Source organism: Argopecten irradians, chromosome 11, assembly GCF_041381155.1.
Source record: "Argopecten irradians isolate NY chromosome 11, Ai_NY, whole genome shotgun sequence".
Lineage (NCBI taxonomy): Eukaryota > Metazoa > Mollusca > Bivalvia > Pectinida > Pectinidae > Argopecten > Argopecten irradians.
Window position 1 is genome coordinate 1499231 of NC_091144.1, and position 26628 is coordinate 1525858.

The 26628-nt window shown below is 40.3% G+C and overlaps 1 protein-coding gene across 2 annotated transcripts in view; it reads right to left on the minus strand.

Moving 5' to 3' along the window:
* Positions 1–8792: 8792 nt before the first annotated feature.
* Positions 8793–26628, minus strand: part of LOC138334267 (5-hydroxytryptamine receptor 4-like) — a 37333-nt gene continuing 19497 nt past the window's right edge. For both annotated transcript variants that reach the window (XM_069282903.1, XM_069282902.1), the window contains exon 2: positions 8793–11686. In XM_069282903.1, coding sequence (XP_069139004.1) covers positions 9982–10980 — 999 coding nt within the window. In that variant the 5' untranslated portion in view covers positions 10981–11686 and the 3' untranslated portion in view covers positions 8793–9981. The remainder of the gene's footprint in view (positions 11687–26628) is intronic.

A 26628-nucleotide genomic window follows, 5' to 3' on the forward strand; every position in this document is an offset into this window, starting at 1 on the left:
TTTGTTTGGTATTACAAGATTTAAGTTTGTTTATTTGATTAATTAACGTCCTATTAACAGCTATGGTCATGTAAGGACGGCCTCCCATGTATGCGTTGTGTTGTGTGTATGTTGTGCGAGGTGCATGTTTTGGGAGACTGCGGTATATAATGCTGTGTCTTCTTGTATAGTGGAACTGTTGATTTAAACCTGCTATTGAATACTAACATAAATTTTTAAAAATAACAATCTCAAGGACGCCCTAAACCATAGCACAATCGAAGCCACCTCGTCTCATCATCTAATCAATGTCATTTGTTAATAACTGTAAAATCGTATATGTGAATGCACGATATCCAGTAGTAGCCTTTAATCGCGACTTTATGTAGTCGCAAATATGTTGAAAAAGAAGACGCGAAATATTGGATACGCAAAATTCAAATGGTTTATATTATTGTGAATTCAATGTATTGAGAAATGGCAAGGGCCGATTGTACAAGTTCATAATTACCAGGAAAAGGGAATAGTTTGAATAGTTCTTTGAAAATGTTGTATATAATATGTTTTTATTCATTAGTCGCTGACAGCTACAATATGAGTGATAAAGAAAACCACATGTCTAAGGTCGAGTACGGGCTAATCTATCAATACGCCTCGTGCTTGTTAAAGTTGTTGAGACAAAGAGTGTATGATGGGCCGTCGTCCTGCTATCCCTCAGTTTAACTCATTCGCCCCTGAAAACCCATTATGAACTGATCATGCCTTCAAATTACAAGCGTTCATGAGTTTCTTCAGGGGTGAATGAGAAAAATGCATTTTGCAAGAAAATATCACATCGTAGCAACTTCATATCGTATAATATTTAGTATATTTGACTTGTCCATGATAATTAAAGGGGTATCTAGGTCAAAGGGGAAAGTTATCTAAAAAATAATAATGTATTATTTAGGTGGACACAGATTTGATATTTACTTACAATGATATTCGTTGTATTTTTTGGCTGACAGGTCTTGGTTCTTGATTTCCAATTGGCAATTAGCGTATTTTAATAATTGGCTGATTTACTTTATTGAAGTTTAAATAATGTCAAGAGCATATGTAAAATAAAATAAAATGTAAATGACAATGAGTTGAAATGTTATATGTTTTAAAAATACAACTGTGGATATTTTTGCTAAACTCTTCTTCGTTTTATGTTAAACTCAAAAGCAGTTTACAGATAAGTATTTGAAACCACCATCTCCATTCCAGCGTATTGAAATATGTTTACATGAAGTAAAATCCAGTACCTGTTGTTGAGGTCATTTGTATTTGTGTTTGGTGTATAAGAAACATCGACCAGCATGCCTCAACTAAAGTAATGTGTCAACATGAAACGAAGCGAAGCCAGGACTATCAAGTGACTTACACAATAATAAAATCAAATATACTCTTTTTATAAATGGAATTCAATTTTACCTTCGTCCTGTGTATTCAGTAACAATAATAGATCGTCATCATGGTCCTGTATTCTGTACCTTATATCAGTTTCATCACGAGTTTGTAATACTTTCCCTTTGTTAAGAGCCATATGTCTACTAATTCTAATTGTTTGTAACAATTTCTGAGAGAATTGAAATACGCTGTCTGATTTATCAGCGTTATGGGCCGATAATGGTGTACAACAGGATATTAGTTAAATTACAACAGGGATATTCTTCAGATATAACATTATATTGTCAGTGCAATATTGAGTCTCCGAGTCTATATCAAGTTAGTACGTAATATCCGTCCTTTAGCACATGATATTGTTAGAGTTGGCTCGTGTAACGGTGTTACAATTATCACTTCCGGGTTTATTCATCTACGCCTTATACCATAGCTTACACAGTTTTTTCTTTGGGACAGATATGTCTCATTGTCAGAATGATGCTTTTAAAACTCTGAGTGCTTCAGACATTCTCCGTCATAATCAATATGAAACTATAAAGATGAGCATCGTCATAATTCGTTAAATATCTTGTGATCTGGCATGAGTAAAAATATTTTCAGAAGTCCCCTTGTTGGTATGATAAAAATTGATAGAATCCTTCTGAGAATTATGTATGCTCTCCAGATATGCTTTTATTCCACATAACAAAATATAACATGTTGCTTTTCCGGCATTTTTCTGTTAATTGTAACAATAAATTACTTATTTTACATTCAGTGTCATAATGTTATATACGTACATGCCGGATTTACATACATAATATATACATTTGCATCACAAAAATGTCGGCATTCCTTCGGAAATACACATTTTAAAAGCAATTAGCAAATCATTGCCAGGCGATTCTGCATGCGAATGAAATGAGAGACAAACAGCGTGAAAAGTATCAAATACTAGTAAAGTATCGCTGAAAGTGATGGAGAAATGATTTGATTGTATTTCTGCTATAGATGTTGATCAAGGCTTCTGTTGAGGACAAAAGAAATACCGGGGTTCATAAAGATAATATACCGCTGACGAAATGTATTGTTCTCTAACACTGGAGCAGACGTATCAGTATTTTGTTCTCTAACACTGGAGCAGACGAATCAGTATTTTGTTCTCTAACACTGGAGCAGACGTATCAGTATTTTGTTCTCTAACACTGGAGCAGACGTATCAGTATTTTGTTCTCTAACACTGGAGCAGACGTATCAGTATTTTGTTCTCTAACACTGGAGCAGACGTATCAGTATTTTGTTCTCTAACACTGGAGCAGCACGTATCAGTATTTTGTCTCTAACACTGGAGCAGACGTATCAGTATTTTGTTCTCTAACACTGGAGCAGACGTATCAGTATTTTGTTCTCTAACACTGGAGCAGACGTATCAGTATTTTGTTCTCTAACACTGGAGCAGACGTATCAGTATTTTGTTCTCTAACACTGGAGCAGACGTATCAGTATTTTGTTCTCTAACACTGGAGCAGACGTATCAGTATTTTGTTCTCTAACACTGGAGCAGACGTATCAGTATTTTGTTCTCTAACACTGGAGCAGACGTATCAGTATTTTTATCTCTAACACTGGAGCAGACGTATCAGTATTTTTATCTCTAACACTGGAGCAGACGTATCAGTATTTTTATCTCTAACACTGGAGCAGACGTATCAGTATTTTTATCTCTAACACTGGAGCAGACGTATCAGTATTTTGTTCTCTAACACTGGAGCAGACGTATCAGTATTTTTATCTCTAACACTGGAGCAGACGTATCAGTATTTTTATCTCTAACACTGGAGCAGACGTATCAGTATTTTGTTCTCTAACACTGGAGCAGACGTATCAGTATTTTGTTCTCTAACACTGGAGCAGACGTATCAGTATTTTGTTCTCTAACACTGGAGCAGACGTATCAGTATTTTGTTCTCTAACACTGGAGCAGACGTATCAGTATTTTGTTCTCTAACACTGGAGCAGACGTATCAGTATTTTGTTCTCTAACACTGGAGCAGACGTATCAGTATTTTGTTCTCTAACACTGGAGCAGACGTATCAGTATTTTTATCTCTAACACTGGAGCAGACGTATCAGTATTTTGTTCTCTAACACTGGAGCAGACGTATCAGTATTTTTTGTTCTCTAACACTGGAGCAGACGTATCAGTATTTTGTTCTCTAACACTGGAGCAGACGTATCAGTATTTTGTTCTCTAACACTGGAGCAGACGTATCAGTATTTTGTTCTCTAACACTGGAGCAGACGTATCAGTATTTTGTTCTCTAACACTGGAGCAGACGTATCAGTATTTTGTTCTCTAACACTGGAGCAGACGTATCAGTATTTTGTTCTCTAACACTGGAGCAGACGTATCAGTATTTTTGTTCTCTAACACTGGAGCAGACGTATCAGTATTTTTTATCTCTAACACTGGAGCAGACGTATCAGTATTTTTATCTCTAACACTGGAGCAGACGTATCAGTATTTTGTTCTCTAACACTGGAGCAGACGTATCAGTATTTTTATCTCTAACACTGGAGCAGACGTATCAGTATTTTGTTCTCTAACACTGGAGCAGACGTATCAGTATTTTTATCTCTAACACTGGAGCAGACGTATCAGTATTTTTATCTCTAACACTGGAGCAGACGTATCAGTATTTGTTCTCTAACACTGGAGCAGACGTATCAGTATTTTTATCTCTAACACTGGAGCAGACGTATCAGTATTTTGTTCTCTAACACTGGAGCAGACGTATCAGTATTTTTTCTCTAACACTGGAGCAGACGTATCAGTATTTTGTTCTCTAACACTGGAGCAGACGTATCAGTATTTTTGTTCTCTAACACTGGAGCAGACGTATCAGTATTTTGTTCTCTAACACTGGAGCAGACGTATCAGTATTTTGTTCTCTAACACTGGAGCAGACGTATCAGTATTTTGTTCTCTAACACTGGAGCAGACGTATCAGTATTTTTGTTCTCTAACACTGGAGCAGACGTATCAGTATTTTGTTCTCTAACACTGGAGCAGACGTATCAGTATTTTGTTCTCTAACACTGGAGCAGACGTATCAGTATTTTTATCTCTAACACTGGAGCAGACGTATCAGTATTTTGTTCTCTAACACTGGAGCAGACGTATCAGTATTTTGTTCTCTAACACTGGAGCAGACGTATCAGTATTTTGTTCTCTAACACTGGAGCAGACGTATCAGTATTTTGTTCTCTAACACTGGAGCAGACGTATCAGTATTTTGTTCTCTAACACTGGAGCAGACGTATCAGTATTTTGTTCTCTAACACTGGAGCAGACGTATCAGTATTTTGTTCTCTAACACTGGAGCAGACGTATCAGTATTTTGTTCTCTAACACTGGAGCAGACGTATCATAGTTCTTTTATCATATCTCTAACACTGGAGCAGACGTATCAGTATTTTGTTCTCTAACACTGGAGCAGACGTATCAGTATTTTGTTCTCTAACACTGGAGCAGACGTATCAGTATTTTTTTCTACACTCTATCAGTATTTTTTCTCTAACACTGGAGCAGACGTATCAGTATTTTTGTTCTCTAACACTGGAGCAGACGTATCAGTATTTTGTTCTCTAACACTGGAGCAGACGTATCAGTATTTTGTTCTCTAACACTGGAGCAGACGTATCAGTATTTGTTCTCTAACACTGGAGCAGACGTATCAGTATTTTGTTCTCTAACACTGGAGCAGACGTATCAGTATTTTGTTCTCTAACACTGGAGCAGACGTATCAGTATTTTGTTCTCTAACACTGGAGCAGACGTATCAGTATTTTGTTCTCTAACACTGGAGCAGACGTATCAGTATTTTGTTCTCTAACACTGGAGCAGACGTATCAGTATTTTGTTCTCTAACACTGGAGCAGACGTATCAGTATTTTGTTCTCTAACACTGGAGCAGACGTATCAGTATTTTGTTCTCTAACACTGGAGCAGACGTATCAGTATTTTTATCTCTAACACTGGAGCAGACGTATCAGTATTTTGTTCTCTAACACTGGAGCAGACGTATCAGTATTTTTATCTCTAACACTGGAGCAGACGTATCAGTATTTTGTTCTCTAACACTGGAGCAGACGTATCAGTATTTTGTTCTCTAACACTGGAGCAGACGTATCAGTATTTTGTTCTCTAACACTGGAGCAGACGTATCAGTATTTTGTTCTCTAACACTGGAGCAGACGTATCAGTATTTTGTTCTCTAACACTGGAGCAGACGTATCAGTATTTTGTTCTCTAACACTGGAGCAGACGTATCAGTATTTTGTTCTCTAACACTGGAGCAGACGTATCAGTATTTTTTCTCTAACACTGGAGCAGACGTATCAGTATTTTGTTCTCTAACACTGGAGCAGACGTATCAGTATTTTGTTCTCTAACACTGGAGCAGACGTATCAGTATTTTTATCTCTAACACTGGAGCAGACGTATCAGTATTTTGTTCTCTAACACTGGAGCAGACGTATCAGTATTTTGTTCTCTAACACTGGAGCAGACGTATCAGTATTTTGTTCTCTAACACTGGAGCAGACGTATCAGTATTTTTTATCTCTATTCTAACACTGGAGCAGACGTATCAGTATTTTGTTCTCTAACACTGGAGCAGACGTATCAGTATTTTGTTCTCTAACACTGGAGCAGACGTATCAGTATTTTGTTCTCTAACACTGGAGCAGACGTATCAGTATTTTTCTCTACACTGGAGCAGACGTATCAGTATTTTGTTCTCTAACACTGGAGCAGACGTATCAGTATTTTTATCTCTAACACTGGAGCAGACGTATCAGTATTTTGTTCTCTAACACTGGAGCAGACGTATCAGTATTTTTATCTCTAACACTGGAGCAGACGTATCAGTATTTTGTTCTCTAACACTGGAGCAGACGTATCAGTATTTTGTTCTCTAACACTGGAGCAGACGTATCAGTATTTTGTTCTCTAACACTGGAGCAGACGTATCAGTATTTTGTTCTCTAACACTGGAGCAGACGTATCAGTATTTTGTTCTCTAACACTGGAGCAGACGTATCAGTATTTTGTTTCTCTAACACTGGAGCAGACGTATCAGTATTTTGTTCTCTAACACTGGAGCAGACGTATCAGTATTTTGTTCTCTAACACTGGAGCAGACGTATCAGTATTTTGTTCTCTAACACTGGAGCAGACGTATCAGTATTTTTATCTCTAACACTGGATCAGACGTATCAGTATTTTTGTTCTCTAACACTGGAGCAGACGTATCAGTATTTTGTTCTCTAACACTGGAGCAGACGTATCAGTATTTTGTATCTCTCTAACACTGGAGCAGACGTATCAGTATTTTGTTCTCTAACACTGGAGCAGACGTATCAGTATTTTGTTCTCTAACACTGGAGCAGACGTATCAGTATTTTGTTCTCTAACACTGGAGCAGACGTATCAGTATTTTGTTCTCTAACACTGGAGCAGACGTATCAGTATTTTGTTCTCTAACACTGGAGCAGACGTATCAGTATTTTGTTCTCTAACACTGGAGCAGACGTATCAGTATTTTGTTCTCTAACACTGGAGCAGACGTATCAGTATTTTTATCTCTAACACTGGAGCAGACGTATCAGTATTTTTATCTCTAACACTGGAGCAGACGTATCAGTATTTTATCTCTCTAACACTGGAGCAGACGTATCAGTATTTTTTCTCTAACACTGGAGCAGACGTATCAGTATTTTGTTCTCTAACACTGGAGCAGACGTATCAGTATTTTGTTCTCTAACACTGGAGCAGACGTATCAGTATTTTTTCTCTAACACTTATCAGTATTTTGTTCTCTAACACTGGAGCAGACGTATCAGTATTTTGTTCTCTAACACTGGAGCAGACGTATCAGTATTTTGTTCTCTAACACTGGAGCAGACGTATCAGTATTTTTTCTCTAACACTGGATCGTATTTGTTCTCTAACAGAGCGACGTATCAGTATTTTGTTCTCTAACACTGGAGCAGACGTATCAGTATTTTGTTCTCTAACACTGGAGCAGACGTATCAGTATTTTGTTCTCTAACACTGGAGCAGACGTATCAGTATTTTGTTCTCTAACACTGGAGCAGACGTATCAGTATTTTGTTCTCTAACACTGGAGCAGACGTATCAGTATTTTGTTCTCTAACACTGGAGCAGACGTATCAGTATTTTGTTCTCTAACACTGGAGCAGACGAATCAGTATTTTGTTCTCTAACACTGGAGCAGACGTATCAGTATTTTGTTCTCTAACACTGGAGCAGACGTATCAGTATTTTTATCTCTAACACTGGAGCAGACGTATCAGTATTTTGTTCTCTAACACTGGAGCAGACGTATCAGTATTTTGTTCTCTAACACTGGAGCAGACGTATCAGTATTTTTTCTCTAACACTGGAGCAGACGTATCAGTATTTTGTTCTCTAACACTGGAGCAGACGTAACTATGTATTTTGTTCTCTAACACTGGAGCAGACGTATCAGTATTTTGTTCTCTAACACTGGAGCAGACGTATCAGTATTTTGTTCTCTAACACTGGAGCAGACGTATCAGTATTTTGTTCTCTAACACTGGAGCAGACGTATCAGTATTTTGTTCTCTAACACTGGAGCAGACGATCAGTATTTTGTTCTCTAACACTGGAGCAGACGTATCAGTATTTTGTTCTCTAACACTGGAGCAGACGTATCAGTATTTTGTTCTCTAACACTGGAGCAGACGTATCAGTATTTTGTTCTCTAACACTGGAGCAGACGTATCAGTATTTTGTTCTCTAACACTGGAGCAGACGTATCAGTATTTTGTTCTCTAACACTGGAGCAGACGTATCAGTATTTTGTTCTCTAACACTGGAGCAGACGTATCAGTATTTTGTTCTCTAACACTGGAGCAGACGTATCAGTATTTTGTTCTCTAACACTGGAGCAGACGTATCAGTATTTTGTTCTCTAACACTGGAGCAGACGTATCAGTATTTTGTTCTCTAACACTGGAGCAGACGTATCAATATTTTTATCTCTAACACTTGAGCAGACGAATCAGTATTTTCCTCACTTACAGAGTTACTAATTACATATCAATACAACCATTGAAAAAAATGAGCTTCCTTTTTTTTACTCTATAATACATATATTAAAAATAATTTACTGTGTCCCGAAAAAAAGTCAATGACACTATGCTCTATATGGAATGAAATACTGCTTGTGCATCCACGATGTTTTAATTAGGCATAAATTACATTAATAAACGCTAATCATTGTTTAGATATCATTTATGCTCTGTCAGCGATGGAGTATCTTTTAACTAACAAAAATATATCAGACAAATAGCTCATTCTTAAGCACTCTCTAAAGATGTGTTTTCGAATATTTGCACTCAATTCTAACCCCCACAAATCCTTAGTCGTTTTGTTTAGTATTTTCAATTCCCTGGGTTGTACAAGTTACGACCTTTCCTTTAATAGCATACCTATCATGTAACCAAAAGTAAACGTTATCAAACGATTTATCTCTTTCTTCTCATTAATTCTAAATCCATAGTTACAATAGTAACAATTTACACATATTTGGTACATTGTACAGATGTCCCATAATTCATTGTACACGTTCAAAATGTGAATGCTTTTGACGTACATGAACATGAAAAACTATCTATGGTATGTGAAGACATACAATCAAAAGTTTTGTTGAATGAATAAATTGATTCTGCTAAAAAGCACTGGAGTCAAAATGATACCCCCACGTTTAGACCATTGGTAGATGCCATTATACAGGTAATGATAAAGGTTCCACACTTTGAAGGACATGCTGATTTGTTTCCCTAATTATACAATTTTCAACAAATCAAATAGATATATTTTTTTTATATTTTTCATTTTTCAAGTGTTTTTTAGAATAACAGAAAGTAATCACCAACCCCAGAAAACGTGGTCCAATTCATCAATAGGCATTAGAGAATAAGAATAGATCTTTGATACTAGTCTTTTCAAGTTGCTCAGTGAGAAGGATAACGTCGTTTTGACCGCATTTTAATAAAAGCATACATTATATTGTTGAGCTCATTTTACCAGGAAAACAAAAGATTTGATTAAACACGTTTTGTAAATAAAACCTTGGTGCTTTAAGTTTTGTATTACCAAATTACACTTGGAATGTGTAACATAATTTACGGGACTCCCTGCACTAACACGAAGCTCATTACTTATATATCTCATGGTGATGGGGAACAAAAATACGACTGCAGAGAACGAGAATTGGGCGCATTGAGTTTACTTTACAATTGTTGTATTAGTAATACACAATTTTCTGTAATTTTTGAAGATGTGCCCTTACAAAGTCAATATGCCGCTGATTTGTTCGATGAACTATCATTAGACGAATGTAACGTAAATAACAACCTTTTGGAGCATCAATTGTAGTCTTTTGAATTTAAAATGTATATCCAAATGTACAGTTCAACAGTTAACAAATTCCTTAAGCAAATATAGTGACATTGCTTTAATGTACGCCTGATCACAGGTTACACCTGATGACCCTTACAACTTGTTGACCTCTTTAAAACGAGGTTAGATTTGTAAATACATGGTCTGTTCTTTCTGCTGCGGAAGTAATATAGGTATGGGTTAATAGTGGAATTGACGTAACCAAACCAGGTGACTATCCTCCATAGCACCTCACTGATAGTATAGTCTAACAACGGGTCGATGATATTAAACACAAAAAACGGAAGCCAACAGATAAGGAAACAGCCCAGCATGATAGCAATTGTCCTCGCCACACTAGCTTCCCGCATCAGGAAGTGTTCTTTTTGTTTGGACTGTACCGCCATGCCGTCTGTCATTTGGCGGAGTTGTCTTGTCCGAACACGAACATTCCAGAAAATCTTAAAATTTAGCACAAGCATGAATATTGAAGGAATGTAGAATGATATGACAGAACATATGATGGCGTAATAGGCATTGACTCTGAACTGACACTCTGACGAACATGAATAATATTCTTCTATCCCGATCATGTGAACTTTTCCAAATATCAACCCAAACGAAATAACGGCGGGTAGTGACCAGCACAGCATGAGGAGGGTAGCCACACAAGTTTGACTGATGAGATCGTGGTATCGGAAAGGCAGGCAGATCGCTACATAGCGGTCTATTGTCATACACATCAAATGCAGGATGGAGGACGTGGTGAACATGACGTCAAAGCTCCACGCCATCAGACAGATATAGGGATCGGTCAGCCACGCCATGTTACTCACTTCCTGTAAGATGGAGAACAGCATGACAAAAATAGCCACCGCAATGTCGGCGATGGCCAGCGATACCACGAATACATTGGCTTTCTGTCGGAAGTTGCTGCGTCGGACAATAATAATGATCACCAGAAGGTTTCCTAATATGGTCAACACCGGCAGGCTGGAAAGGCAAATTATCACGAGTGTCGACACCACGCCATCTCCTAAAATCTGTTCCGGTTTTGGTTCCGGCGGACAACTAAAATTCAATGTTGTGTTTTCCATATTCTGTTATGAAGAAATGAAAAACAAAAACCACGGATACCACGATTTAGCTATACAGCCGACAGGAGATCTGCCAGTGATTGGTTGTTATCTATTCTGTACTTATATCGCTCTGCTGTTACGATTCAGGGCTAGAGCACAACGAACCGTTACGATACGATTCATTAAGCACTAATTATCCGAATACTGCCTTTTAGTATGCTAATTTTCACATCCTCCAATGTAATATAAATCCACTTATCACTTCAAAATTTCCTACAGTTACAAAAATAAGATCCATTGCTTTGAAAAACAAACGCTCAAAACATGTTTCACTGATTGTTTCTTGTAAAAATAAACAGTGTCTTTCACTTGATAAACTCTTTCATATAACTGACCTTGTCCATAAATACACTCTTCCTTGAATCTAAAGCCTAGCGAGGAGCATTATCATCATTTCAATGTAGTACATGTAAGATGACTGATCACTGTCTCTCACTACACATACGTCACTCAGAGTCTGAGACTAACAAAAAGCCTTCGCCGAGATCTATACCAAGTGACAACTCCATTTCAGGTCTAAATCCATGGACCATAAGTTAAGCGCATTGGCGTGTCCAGTATCTTTGTTATCATCTGTTTTTAGTCTTAATGTCGTCTTCCGCCAAGTTTTATTCCTGATTTAATGGCAAGGGTAATAAAATCCACTGCTGATCTGTCCAATGTTCTGAAACAGCAGCAGAGGTATATTAGTTAGTAACATGAATCAGTGATGAGCATATCAATATTTATAACGCCTACATCACCATACAGCTCTTACATCACATCGCCATACAGCTCTACAACACATCGCCATACAGCTCTTACATCACATCGCCATACAGCTCTTTCATCACATCGCCATACAGCTCTTACATCACATCGCCATACAGCTCTTACATCACATCGCCATACAGCTCTTACATCACATCGCCATACAGCTCTTACATCACATCGCCATACAGCTCTTACATCACATCGCCATACAGCTCTTACATCACATCGCCATACAGCTCTTACATCACATCGCCATACAGCTCTTACATCACATCGCCATACAGCTCTTACATCACATCGCCATACAGCTCTTACATCACATCACCATACATCTCTTACATCACATCTCTTACATCATATCGCCATACAGCTCTACATCACATCGCCATACAGCTCTTTCATCACATCGCCATACAGCTCTTACATCACATCGCCATACAGCTCTTACATCACATCGCCATACAGCTCTTACATCACATCGCCATACAGCTCTTACATCACATCGCCATACAGCTCTTACATCACATCGCCATACAGCTCTTACATCACATCGCCATACAGCTCTTACATCACATCGCCATACAGCTCTTACATCACATCGCCATACAGTTCTTACATCACATCGCCATACAGCTCTTACATCACATCGCCATACAGCTCTTACATCACATCGCCATACAGCTCTTACATCACATCGCCATACAGCTCTTACATCACATCGCCATACAGCTCTTACATCACATCGCCATACAGCTCTTACATCACATCGCCATACAGCTCTTACATCACATCGCCATACAGCTCTTACATCACATCGCCATACAGCTCTTCATCACATCGCCATACAGCTCTTACATCACATTACCATACAGCTCTTACATCACATCGCCATACATCTCTTACATCACATCGCCATACAGCTCTTACATCACATCGCCATACAGCTCTTACATCACATCGCCATACAGCTCTTACATCACATCGCCATACAGCTCTTACATCACATCGCCATACAGCTCTTACATCACATCGCCATACAGCTCTTACATCACATCGCCATACAGCTCTTACATCACATCGCCATACAGCTCTTACATCACATCGCCATACAGCTCTTACATCACATCGCCATACAGCTCTTACATCACATCGCCATACAGCTCTTACATCACATCGCCATACATCTCTTACATCACATCACCATACAGCTCTTACATCACATTACCATACAGCTCTTACATCACATCGCCATACAGCTCTTACATCACATCGCCATACAGCTCTTACATCACATCGCCATACAGCTCTTACATCACATCACCATACAGCTCTTACATCACATCGCCATACAGTTCTTACATCACATCACCATACAGCTCTTACATCACATCGCCATACAGCTCTTACATCACATCGCCATACAGCTCTTACATCACATCGCCATACAGCTCTTACATCACATCGCCATACAGCTCTTACATCACATCGCCATACAGCTCTTACATCACATCGCCATACAGCTCTTACATCACATCGCCATACAGCTCTTACATCACATCGCCATACAGCTCTTACATCACATCGCCATACAGCTCTTACATCACATCGCCATACAGCTCTTACATCACATCGCCATACAGCTCTTACATCACATCGCCATACAGCTCTTACATCACATCGCCATACAGCTCTTACATCACATCGCCATACAGCTCTTACATCACATCGCCATACAGCTCTTACATCACATCGCCATACAGCTCTTACATCACATCGCCATACAGCTCTTACATCACATCGCCATACAGCTCTTACATCACATCGCCATACAGCTCTTACATCACATCGCCATACAGCTCTTACATCACATCGCCATACAGCTCTTACATCACATCGCCATACAGCTCTTACATCACATCGCCATACAGCTCTTACATCACATCGCCATACAGCTCTTACATCACATCGCCATACAGCTCTTACATCACATCGCCATACAGCTCTTACATCACATCGCCATACAGCTCTTACATCACATCGCCATACAGCTCTTACATCACATCGCCATACAGCTCTTACATCACATCGCCATACAGCTCTTACATCACATCGCCATACAGCTCTTACATCACATCGCCATACAGCTCTTACATCACATCGCCATACAGCTCTTACATCACATCGCCATACAGCTCTTACATCACATCGCCATACAGCTCTTACATCACATCGCCATACAGCTCTTACATCACATCGCCATACAGCTCTTACATCACATCGCCATACAGCTCTTACATCACATCGCCATACAGCTCTTACATCACATCGCCATACAGCTCTTACATCACATCGCCATACAGCTCTTACATCACATCGCCATACAGCTCTTACATCACATCGCCATACAGCTCTCTTACATCACATCGCCATACAGCTCTTACATCACATCGCCATACAGCTCTTACATCACATCGCCATACAGCTCTTACATCACATCGCCATACAGCTCTTACATCACATCGCCATACAGCTCTTACATCACATCGCCATACAGCTCTTACATCACATCGCCATACAGCTCTTACATCACATCGCCATACAGCTCTTACATCACATCGCCATACAGCTCTTACATCACATCGCCATACAGCTCTTACATCACATCGCCATACAGCTCTTACATCACATCGCCATACAGCTCTTACATCACATCGCCATACAGCTCTTACATCACATCGCCATACAGCTCTTACATCACATCGCCATACAGCTCTTACATCACATCGCCATACAGCTCTTACATCACATCGCCATACAGCTCTTACATCACATCACCATACAGCTCTTACATCACATCGCCATACAGCTCTTACATCACATCACCATACAGCTCTTACATCACATCACCATACAGCTCTTACATCACATCGCCATACAGCTCTTACATCACATCACCATACAGCTCTTACATCACATCGCCATACAGCTCTTACATCACATCACCATACAGCTCTTACATCACATCACCATACAGCTCTTACATCACATCGCCATACAGCTCTTACATCACATCGCCATACAGCTCTTACATCACATCGCCATACAGCTCTTACATCACATCGCCATACAGCTCTTACATCACATCGCCATACAGCTCTTACATCACATCGCCATACAGCTCTTACATTTTGTACATCACATCGCCATACAGCTCTTACATCACATCGCCATACAGCTCTTACATCACATCACCATACAGCTCTTACATCACATCGCCATACAGCTCTTACATCACATCGCCATACAGCTCTTACATCACATCGCCATACAGCTCTTACATCACATCGCCATACAGCTCTTACATCACATCGCCATACAGCTCTTACATCACATCGCCATACAGCTCTTACATCACATCGCCATACAGCTCTTACATCACATCACCATACAGCTCTTACATCACATCGCCATACAGCTCTTACATCACATTACCATACAGCTCTTACATCACATCGCCATACAGCTCTTACATCACATCGCCATACAGCTCTTACATCACATTACCATACATCTCTTACATCACATTACCATACATCTCTTACATCACATCGCCATACATCTCTTACATCACATCGCCATACAGTTCTTACATTTTGTACACCACATTTCCATACATCTCTTACATCACATCGCCATACATCTCTTACATCACATCGCCATACAGCTCTTACATCACATCGCCATACAGCTCTTACATCACATCGCCATACAGCTCTTACATCACATCGCCATACATCTCTTACATCACATTACCATACAGCTCTTACATCACATCACCATACAGCTCTTACATCACATCGCCATACAGCTCTTACATCACATCACCATACATCTCTTACATCACATCGCCATACATCTCTTACATCACATCACCATACAGCTCTTACATCACATCACCATACAGCTCTTACATCACATCACCATACAGCTCTTACATCACATCGCCATACAGCTCTTACATCACATTACCATACAGCTCTTACATCACATCACCATACAGCTCTTACATCACATCACCATACAGCTCTTACATCACATCGCCATACAGCTCTTACATCACATCACCATACAGCTCTTACATCACATTACCATACACATCGCCATACAGCTCTTACATCACATCGCCATACATCTCTTACATCACATCGCCATACAGCTCTTACATCACATCACCATACAGTTCTTACATCACATCACCATACAGCTCTTACATCACATCACCATACAGCTCTTACATCACATCGCCATACAGCTCTTACATCACATCACCATACAGCTCTTACATCACATCACCATACAGCTCTTACATCACATCGCCATACAGCTCTTACATCACATCACCATACAGCTCTTACATCACATCACCATACAGCTCTTACATCACATCGCCATACATCTCTTACATCACATCGCCATACAGCTCTTACATCACATCGCCATACATCTCTTACATCACATCGCCATACAGCTCTTACATCACATTACCATACAGCTCTTACATCACATTACCATACAGCTCTTACATCACATCGCCATACAGCTCTTACATCACATCACCATACAGCTCTTACATCACATCACCATACAGCTCTTACATCACATCGCCATACAGCTCTTACATCACATCGCCATACATCTCTTACATCACATCGCCATACAGCTCTTACATCACATCGCCATACACTCTTACATCACATCATACAGCTCTTACATCACATCGCCATACAGCTCTTACATCACATCGCCATACAGCTCTTACATCACATACCATACAGCTCTTACATCACATACCATACAGCTCTTACATCACATCGCCATACAGCTCTTACATCACATCGCCATACAGCTCTTACATCACATCGCCATACAGCTCTTACATCACATCCCATACAGCTCTTACATCACATCGCCATACAGCTCTTACATCACATCGCCATACAGCTCTTACATCACATCACCATACAGCTCTTACATCACATCACCATACAGCTCTTACATCACATCGCCATACAGCTCTTACATCACATCGCCATACAGCTCTTACATCACATCGCCATACAGCTCTTACATCACATCGCCATACAGCTCTTACATCACATCACCATACAGCTCTTACATCACATCACCATACAGCTCTTACATCACATCGCCATACAGCTCTTACATCACATTACCATACAGCTCTTACATCACATCACCATACATCTCTTACATCACATCGCCATACAGCTCTTACATCACATCGCCATACAGCTCTTACATCACATCGCCATACAGCTCTTACATCACATCACCATACATCTCTTACATCACATCGCCATACATCTCTTACATCACATTACCATACAGCTCTTACATCACATCGCCATACATCTCTTACATCACATCGCCATACAGCTCTTACATCACATCGCCATACAGCTCTTACATCACATCGCCATACAGCTCTTACATCACATCGCCATACAGCTCTTACATCACATCGCCATACAGCTCTTACATCACATCGCCATACATCTCTTACATCACATCGCCATACAGCTCTTACATCACATCGCCATACAGCTCTTACATCACATCGCCATACAGCTCTTACATCACATCGCCATACAGCTCTTACATCACATCGCCATACAGCTCTTACATCACATCGCCATACAGCTCTTACATCACATCGCCATACAGCTCTTACATCACATCACATACGCTCTTACATCACATCCATACTCTTACATCACATCGCCATACACTCTTACATCACATCGCCATACAGCTCTTACATCACATCGCCATACAGCTCTTACATCACATCGCCATACAGCTCTTACATCACATCGCCATACAGCTCTTACATCACATCGCCATACAGCTCTTACATCACATCGCCATACAGCTCTTACATCACATCGCCATACAGCTCTTACATCACATCGCCATACAGCTCTTACATCACATCGCCATACAGCTCTTACATCACATCGCCATACAGCTCTTACATCACATCGCCATACAGCTCTTACATCACATCGCCATACAGCTCTTACATCACATCGCCATACAGCTCTTACATCACATCGCCATACAGCTCTTTACATCACATCGCCATACAGCTCTTACATCACATCGCCATACAGCTCTTACATCACATCGCCATACAGCTCTTACATCACATCGCCATACAGCTCTTACATCACATCGCCATACAGCTCTTACATCACATCACCATACAGCTCTTACATCACATCGCCATACAGCTCTTACATCACATCGCCATACAGCTCTTACATCACATCGCCATACAGCTCTTACATCACATCGCCATACAGCTCTTACATCACATCGCCATACAGCTCTTACATCACATCGCCATACAGCTCTTACATCACATCGCCATACAGCTCTTACATCACATCGCCATACATCTCTTACATCACATCACCATACAGCTCTTACATCACATTACCATACAGCTCTTACATCACATCGCCATACAGCTCTTACATCACATTACCATACAGCTCTTACATCACATCGCCATACATCTCTTACATCACATCGCCATACATCTCTTACATCACATCACCATACAGCTCTTACATCACATTACCATACAGCTCTTACATCACATTACCATACAGCTCTTACATCACATCGCCATACATCTCTTACATCACATCGCCATACAGCTCTTACATCACATCACCATACAGCTCTTACATCACATCGCCATACAGCTCTTACATCACATCGCCATACAGCTCTTACATCACATCGCCATACAGCTCTTACATCACATCGCCATACAGCTCTTACATCACATCGCCATACATCTCTTACATCACATCGCCATACAGCTCTTACATCACATCGCCATACAGCTCTTACATCACATCGCCATACAGCTCTTACATCACATCGCCATACAGCTCTTACATCACATCGCCATACAGCTCTTACATCACATCGCCATACAGCTCTTACATCACATCGCCATACAGCTCTTACATCACATCGCCATACAGCTCTTACATCACATCGCCATACAGCTCTTACATCACATCGCCATACAGCTCTTACATCACATCGCCATACAGCTCTTACATCACATCGCCATACAGCTCTTACATCACATCGCCATACAGCTCTTACATCACATCGCCATACAGCTCTTACATCACATCGCCATACAGCTCTTACATCACATCGCCATACAGCTCTTACATCACATCGCCATACAGCTCTTACATCACATCGCCATACAGCTCTTACATCACATCGCCATACAGCTCTTACATCACATCGCCATACAGCTCTTACATCACATCGCCATACAGCTCTTACATCACATCGCCATACAGCTCTTACATCACATCGCCATACAGCTCTTACATCACATCGCCATACAGTTCTTACATTTTGTACAACACATCGCCATACAGCTCTACATCACATCGCCATACATCTCTTACATCACATCGCCATACAGCTCTTACATCACATCGCCATACAGCTCTTACATCACATCGCCATACAGCTCTTACATCACATCGCCATACAGCTCTTACATCACATCGCCATACAGCTCTTACATCACATCGCCATACAGCTCTTACATCACATCGCCATACAGCTCTTACATCACATCGCCATACAGCTCTTACATCACATCACCATACAGCTCTTACATCACATTACCATACAGCTCTTACATCACATCACCATACAGCTCTTACATCACATCGCCATACAGCTCTTACATCACATCGCCATACACTTTACTCACATCGCATACAGCTCTTACATCACACATCTACATCCATACCTACAGCTCTTACATCACATCGCCATACAGCTCTTACATCACATCGCCATACAGCTCTTACATCACATCGCCATACAGCTCTTACATCACATCGCCATACAGCTCTTACATCACATCGCCATACAGCTCTTACATCACATCACCATACAGCTCTTACATCACATCGCCATACAGCTCTTACATCACATCACCATACAGCTCTTACATCACATCACCATACAGCTCTTACATCACATCGCCATACAGCTCTTACATCACATCGCCATATAGAGTTCTTACATCACATCACCATACAGCTCTTACATCACATCACCTACAGCTTACATCACATCACCATACAGCTCTTACATCACATCGCCATACAGCTCTTACATCACATCGCCATACAGCTCTTACATCACATCGCCATACAGCTCTTACATCACATCGCCATACAGCTCTTACATCACATCGCCATACAGCTCTTACATCACATCGCCATACAGCTCTTACATCACATCACCATACAGCTCTTACATCACATCGCCATACAGCTCTTACATCACATCGCCATACAGCTCTTACATCACATCGCCATACAGCTCTTACATCACATCGCCATACAGCTCTTACATCACATCGCCATACAGCTCTTACATCACATCGCCATACAGCTCTTACATCACATCGCCATACAGCTCTTACATCACATCGCCATACAGCTCTTACATCACATCGCCATACAGCTCTTACATCACATCGCCATACAGCTCTTACATCACATCGCCATACAGCTCTTACATCACATCGCATACAGCTCTACATCACATCGCCATACAGCTCTTACATCACATACCATACAGCTCTTACATCACATCGCCATACAGCTCTTACATCACATCGCCATACAGCTCTTACATCACATCGCCATACATCTCTTACATCACATCGCCATACAGCTCTTACATCCCATACAGCTCTACATCACATCGCCTTACATACACACATCGCCATACAGCTCTTACATCACATCGCCATACATCTCTTACATCACATCGCCATACATCTCTTACATCACATCGCCATACATCTCTTACATCACATCGCCATACAGCTCTTACATCACATCGCCATACAGCTCTTACATCACATCGCCATACAGCTCTTACATCACATCGCCATACAGCTCTTACATCACATCGCCATACAGCTCTTACATCACATCGCCATACATCTCTTACATCACATCGCCATACAGCTCTTACATCACATCGCCATACAGTTCTTACATCACATCGCCATACAGCTCTTACATCACATCGCCATACAGCTCTTTACATCACATCGCCATACAGCTCTTACATCACATCGCCATACAGCTCTTACATCACATCACCATACAGCTCTTACATCACATCGCCATACAGCTCTTACATCACATCGCCATACATTCTTACAACACATCGCCATACAGCTCTTACATCACATCGCCATACAGCTCTTACATCACATCGCCATACAGCTCTTACATCACATCGCCATACAGCTCTTACATCACATCGCCATACAGCTCTTACATCACATCGCCATACAGCTCTTACATCACATCGCCATACAGCTCTTACATCACATCGCCATACAACTCTTACATCACATCGCCATACAGCTCTTACATCACATCGCCATACAGCTCTTACATCACATCGCTATACAGCTCTTACATCACATCGCCATACAGCTCTTACATCACATCACCATACAGCTCTTACATCACATCGCCATACAGCTCTTACATCACATCACCATACAGCTCTTACATCACATCGCCATACATCTCTTACATCACATACCATACAGCTCTTACATCACATCGCCATACAGTTCTTACATTTTGTACATCACATCGCCATACAGCTCTTACACCACATTCCATACATCTCTTACATCACATCGCCATACATCTCTTACATCATATCGCCATACAGCTCTTACATCACATCGCCATACAGCTCTTTCATCACATCGCCATACAGTTCTTACATTTTCTTACAACACATCGCCATACAGCTCTTACATCACATCGCCATACAGCTCTTACATCACATCGCCATACAGCTCTTACATCACATCGCCATACAGCTCTTACATCACATCGCCATACAGCTCTTACATCACATCGCCATACAGCTCTTACATCACATCGCCATACAGCTCTTACATCACATCACCATACAGCTCTTACATCACATCGCCGTACAGCTCTACATCACATCGCCATACAGCTCTTACATCACATCGCCATACAGCTCTTACACCACATTTCCATACATCTCTTACATCACATCGCCATACATCTCTTACATCATATCGCCATACAGCTCTTACATCACATCGCCATACAGCTCTTTCATCACATCGCCATACAGTCTTACATCACTTCGCCATACACTTTGTACAACACATCGCCATACATCTCTTACATCACATCACCATACATCTCTTACATCACATCGCCATACAGCTCTTACAGCTCTTCTTACATCACATCGCCATACAGCTCTTACATCACATCGCCATACAGCTCTTACATCACATCGCCATACAGCTCTTTCATCACATCGCCATACAGCTCTTACATCACATCGCCATACAGCTCTTACATCACATCGCCATACATCTCTTACATCACATCGCCATACATCTCTTACATCACATCGCCATACATCTCTTACATCACATCGCCATACAGCTCTTACATCACATCGCCATACAGCTCTTACATCACATCGCCATACAGCTCTTACATCACATCGCCATACAGCTCTTACATCACATCGCCATACAGCTCTTACATCACATCGCCATACAGCTCTTACATCACATCGCCATACAGCTCTTACATCACATCGCCATACAGCTCTTACATCACATCGCCATACAGCTCTTACATCACATCGCCATACAGCTCTTACATCACATCGCCATACAGCTCTTACATCACATCGCCATACAGCTCTTACATCACATCGCCATACAGCTCTTACATCACATCAGCTCTTACATCACCGCATACAGCTCTTACATCACATCGCCATACAGCTCTTACATCACATCGCCATACAGCTCTTACATCACATCGCCATACAGCTCTTACATCACATCGCCATACAGCTCTTACATCACATCGCCATACAGCTCTTACATCACATCGCCATACAGCTCTTACATCACATCGCCATACAGCTCTTACATCACATCGCCATACAGCTCTTACATCACATCGCCATACAGCTCTTACATCACATTACCGTACAGCTCTTACATCACATCGCCATACAGCTCTTACATCACATCGCCATACAGCTCTTACATCACATCGCCATACAGCTCTTACATCACATCGCCATACAGCTCTTACATCACATCGCCATACAGCTCTTACATCACATCGCCATACAGCTCTTACATCACATCGCCATACAGCTCTTACATCACATCGCCATACAGCTCTTACATCACATCGCCATACAGCTCTTACATCACATCGCCATACAGCTCTTACATCACATCGCCATACAGCTCTTACATCACATCGCCATCCAGCTCTTACATCACATCGCCCATACAGCTCTTACATCACATCGCCATACATCTTACATCACATCGCCATACAGCTCTTACATCACATCCCATACAGCTCTTACATCACATCGCCATACAGCTCTTACATCACATCGCCATACAGCTCTTACATCACATCGCCATACAATTCTTACATCACATTACCGTACAGCTCTTACATCACATCGCCATACAGCTCTTACATCACATCGCCATACAGATCTTACATCAAATCGCCATACACTTACTCGCCATACAGCTCTTACATCACATCGCCATACAGCTCTTACATCACATCGCCATACAGCTCTTACATCACATCGCCATACAGCTCTTACATCACATCGCCATACATCTCTTACATCACATCGCCATACATCTCTTACATCACATCGCCATACAGCTCTTGCATCACATCGCCATAGCAAAGTGTCCATTAAGTAAATTGTTTAAGCACATCCTTGCCGATATCTTACTTTATGAACATGTTGCATGTCTCCTAGGGTAGTGGTTTTATTTGTGGTATTCTATTTATATTTTGATGTCGGACAAACTACTTATGTATTGAATCTTATACCGTATATCTTATGTACGTCGCTCACATATTTCGCGATTGTAGCTTAAAACGAGAAAAAATACAAATAGTTGTGATTTTGAATTTTAAGCTATTAGACTTTTAATGGTATAAACGTTTTAACCATTTCTCAATACTTCAATTATTTTGTGATCATATTAATGACCCCCCCCCCCCCAAAAAAAAAATGTCATTCTAGTGAAAATAACCCAGCTGTACGATCGCGACATGTGTTCGGGAAGATACGTTAATTGGACAGAAAAATAAGCTAAAGCGATGCGCTATATCTTAACAGTAGTTTTTAAACTTGCCTTCAATTAAATTAAATGACGAACCTAATCATTTTTACGTGATTTTGTAAAAATAAAAGCTTATTGATCAAAATGAAAAACTAATTGATTGTCGTATTCCGATGTTGTCCCTTAAATTTAGAGTTTATGAAACCCTCTAAAATGCCGAGAAAATAGACACATACATATCACAATCGTTTAAAAAGCGTAACACTATAAACGTCGAAGTTCCATTTTAAAGATATAATCGTTTTTATACTACATGTATTTGATATTGACAGGAGAACTTTGTGTTTTCCTCTAAATATATTATTTGCTATGTTATTGCTATTTATTATTATTATATTGTCACAGTATATTCAATGCATTTGACTTTATTGCATTTATATACAAATTATAACATGTCACAGTATACGCATGGATTGAACTGCAAATGAACTACATGTAACTAAACATACAAATACTCGTATATGATACACATGTAAGTAACACATATATATATGTTACGCCACAGAACTATCGTAATATTGTAGAATTTTAATCTTTATATAAAGTAGGCTGTAAAAACCGTGGAAATGTGCTTTCATGTGAAATCTGCAGTTAAATCATGTTAGCAAATCAATGCAATCCTTTATATTCACTCCATGTCCATTGACCGATACATCATGTCGATGATGCCGCATTCATTCACTTTCAATAAAAGGCACATGTTTCCGATGGGAAATGCGGTTTTCAATGTTGACGTCAAATTTAATATTGATTTTATCCGGTTAAGCAACAGTAATGATAGGTTGCTGTTGGTGTTGCAGACTCTGGTCGGACAGTTTGACTTTAAAACTGAACACCTTTGTATAGAAGTTGTGTATAACACGGAAACCCACTCCGGCCCAATAATACAGATGAATGGGATGTGTGTTCCGGTAAGTAATGTTGGGATACATTGATCCTTCGGAAGTCTCCATATATATCAGTCCTGAAGGATACATTCAGAAAAAAAACACGTATCTTACTATGTTCGATTATTCAGTAGTGAGAGACGCTGATACACATCACAACACCAATGCGTGTGTTTTTACTCCCCCTCACTAAGTTGTTTAGGCAGTTGATTATGCTCACGTTCTATGAAAAGCTATGGTAAAATAAGTACGACATCATAGTTCTGTGATCTTTCTGTAAGAATGTGAGTTAGGAGATTTTTCACCGCCCATTTATATAAAACAAATTTACTGTATTACCAAATATAGATGACATAGAATTAAAAGCAGTCGACTATGAAATTGAGCTTAAGAAGACAATTAAGTTAAATTAATATGACACATTACCGCATACCTCAGCAAGTAGACCACATTAATGTGATTATGAGTGATATCTATATACATGTTGACAGTAGGCAAATTTATCATTGATGGATATTACCACTACCTACCTCAATAAACATAGCCTATGCAACCCCCATAAACAGCCTTAGCGCACTCCCATAAATATAGCCTTAGCATATACCAATAAATATAGCCTACGTTTACCCTCATAAACATAGCCTAATCATATCCCCATAAACATAGCCTAAGCATACCTCCATAAACATAGCCTAAGCATACCCCATAAACATAGCCTAATCATACCCCCATAAACATACATGTAGCCTAAGTTTACCCTCATAAACATAGCCTAAGCATACCCCCATAAATATAGCCTAAGTTTACCCTCATAAATATAGCCTAAGTTTACCCTCATAAACATAGCCTAAGCATACCTCCATAAACATAGCCTAAGCATACCCCATAAACATAGCCTAATCATACCCCCATAAACATACATGTAGCCTAAGTTTACCCTCATAAACATAGCCTAAGCATACCCCCATAAACATAGCCTAAGTTTACCCTCATAAATATAGCCTAAGTTTACCCTCATAAACATAGCCTAATCATATCCCCATAAACATAGCCTAAGCATACCCCCATAAACATAGCCTAAGCATACCCCCATAAACATAGCCTAAGCATACCCCCATAAACATAGCCTAAGCATACCCCCATAAATATAGCCTAAGTTTACCCTCATAAGCATAGCCTAAGCATACCCACATAAACATAGCCTAAGTTTACCCCCATAAACATAGCCTAAGTTTACCCTCATAAACATAGCCTAAGCATACCCTCATAAACATAGCCTAAGCATACCCCCATAAACATAGCCTAAGCATACCCCCATAAACATAGCCTAAGCATACCCTCATAAACATAGCCTAAAGATACCCCCATAAACATAGCCTAAGCATACCCCCATAAACATAGCCTAAGTTTACCCCCATAAACATAGCCTAAGTTTACCCTCATAAACATAGCCTAAGCATACCCCCATAAACATAGCCTAAGCATACCCCCATAAACATAGCCTAAGCATACCCCCATAAACATAGCCTAAGCTTACCCTCATAAACATAGCCTTAAGTTTACCCCCATAAACATAGCCTAAGTTTACCCTCATAAACATAGCCTAAGCAT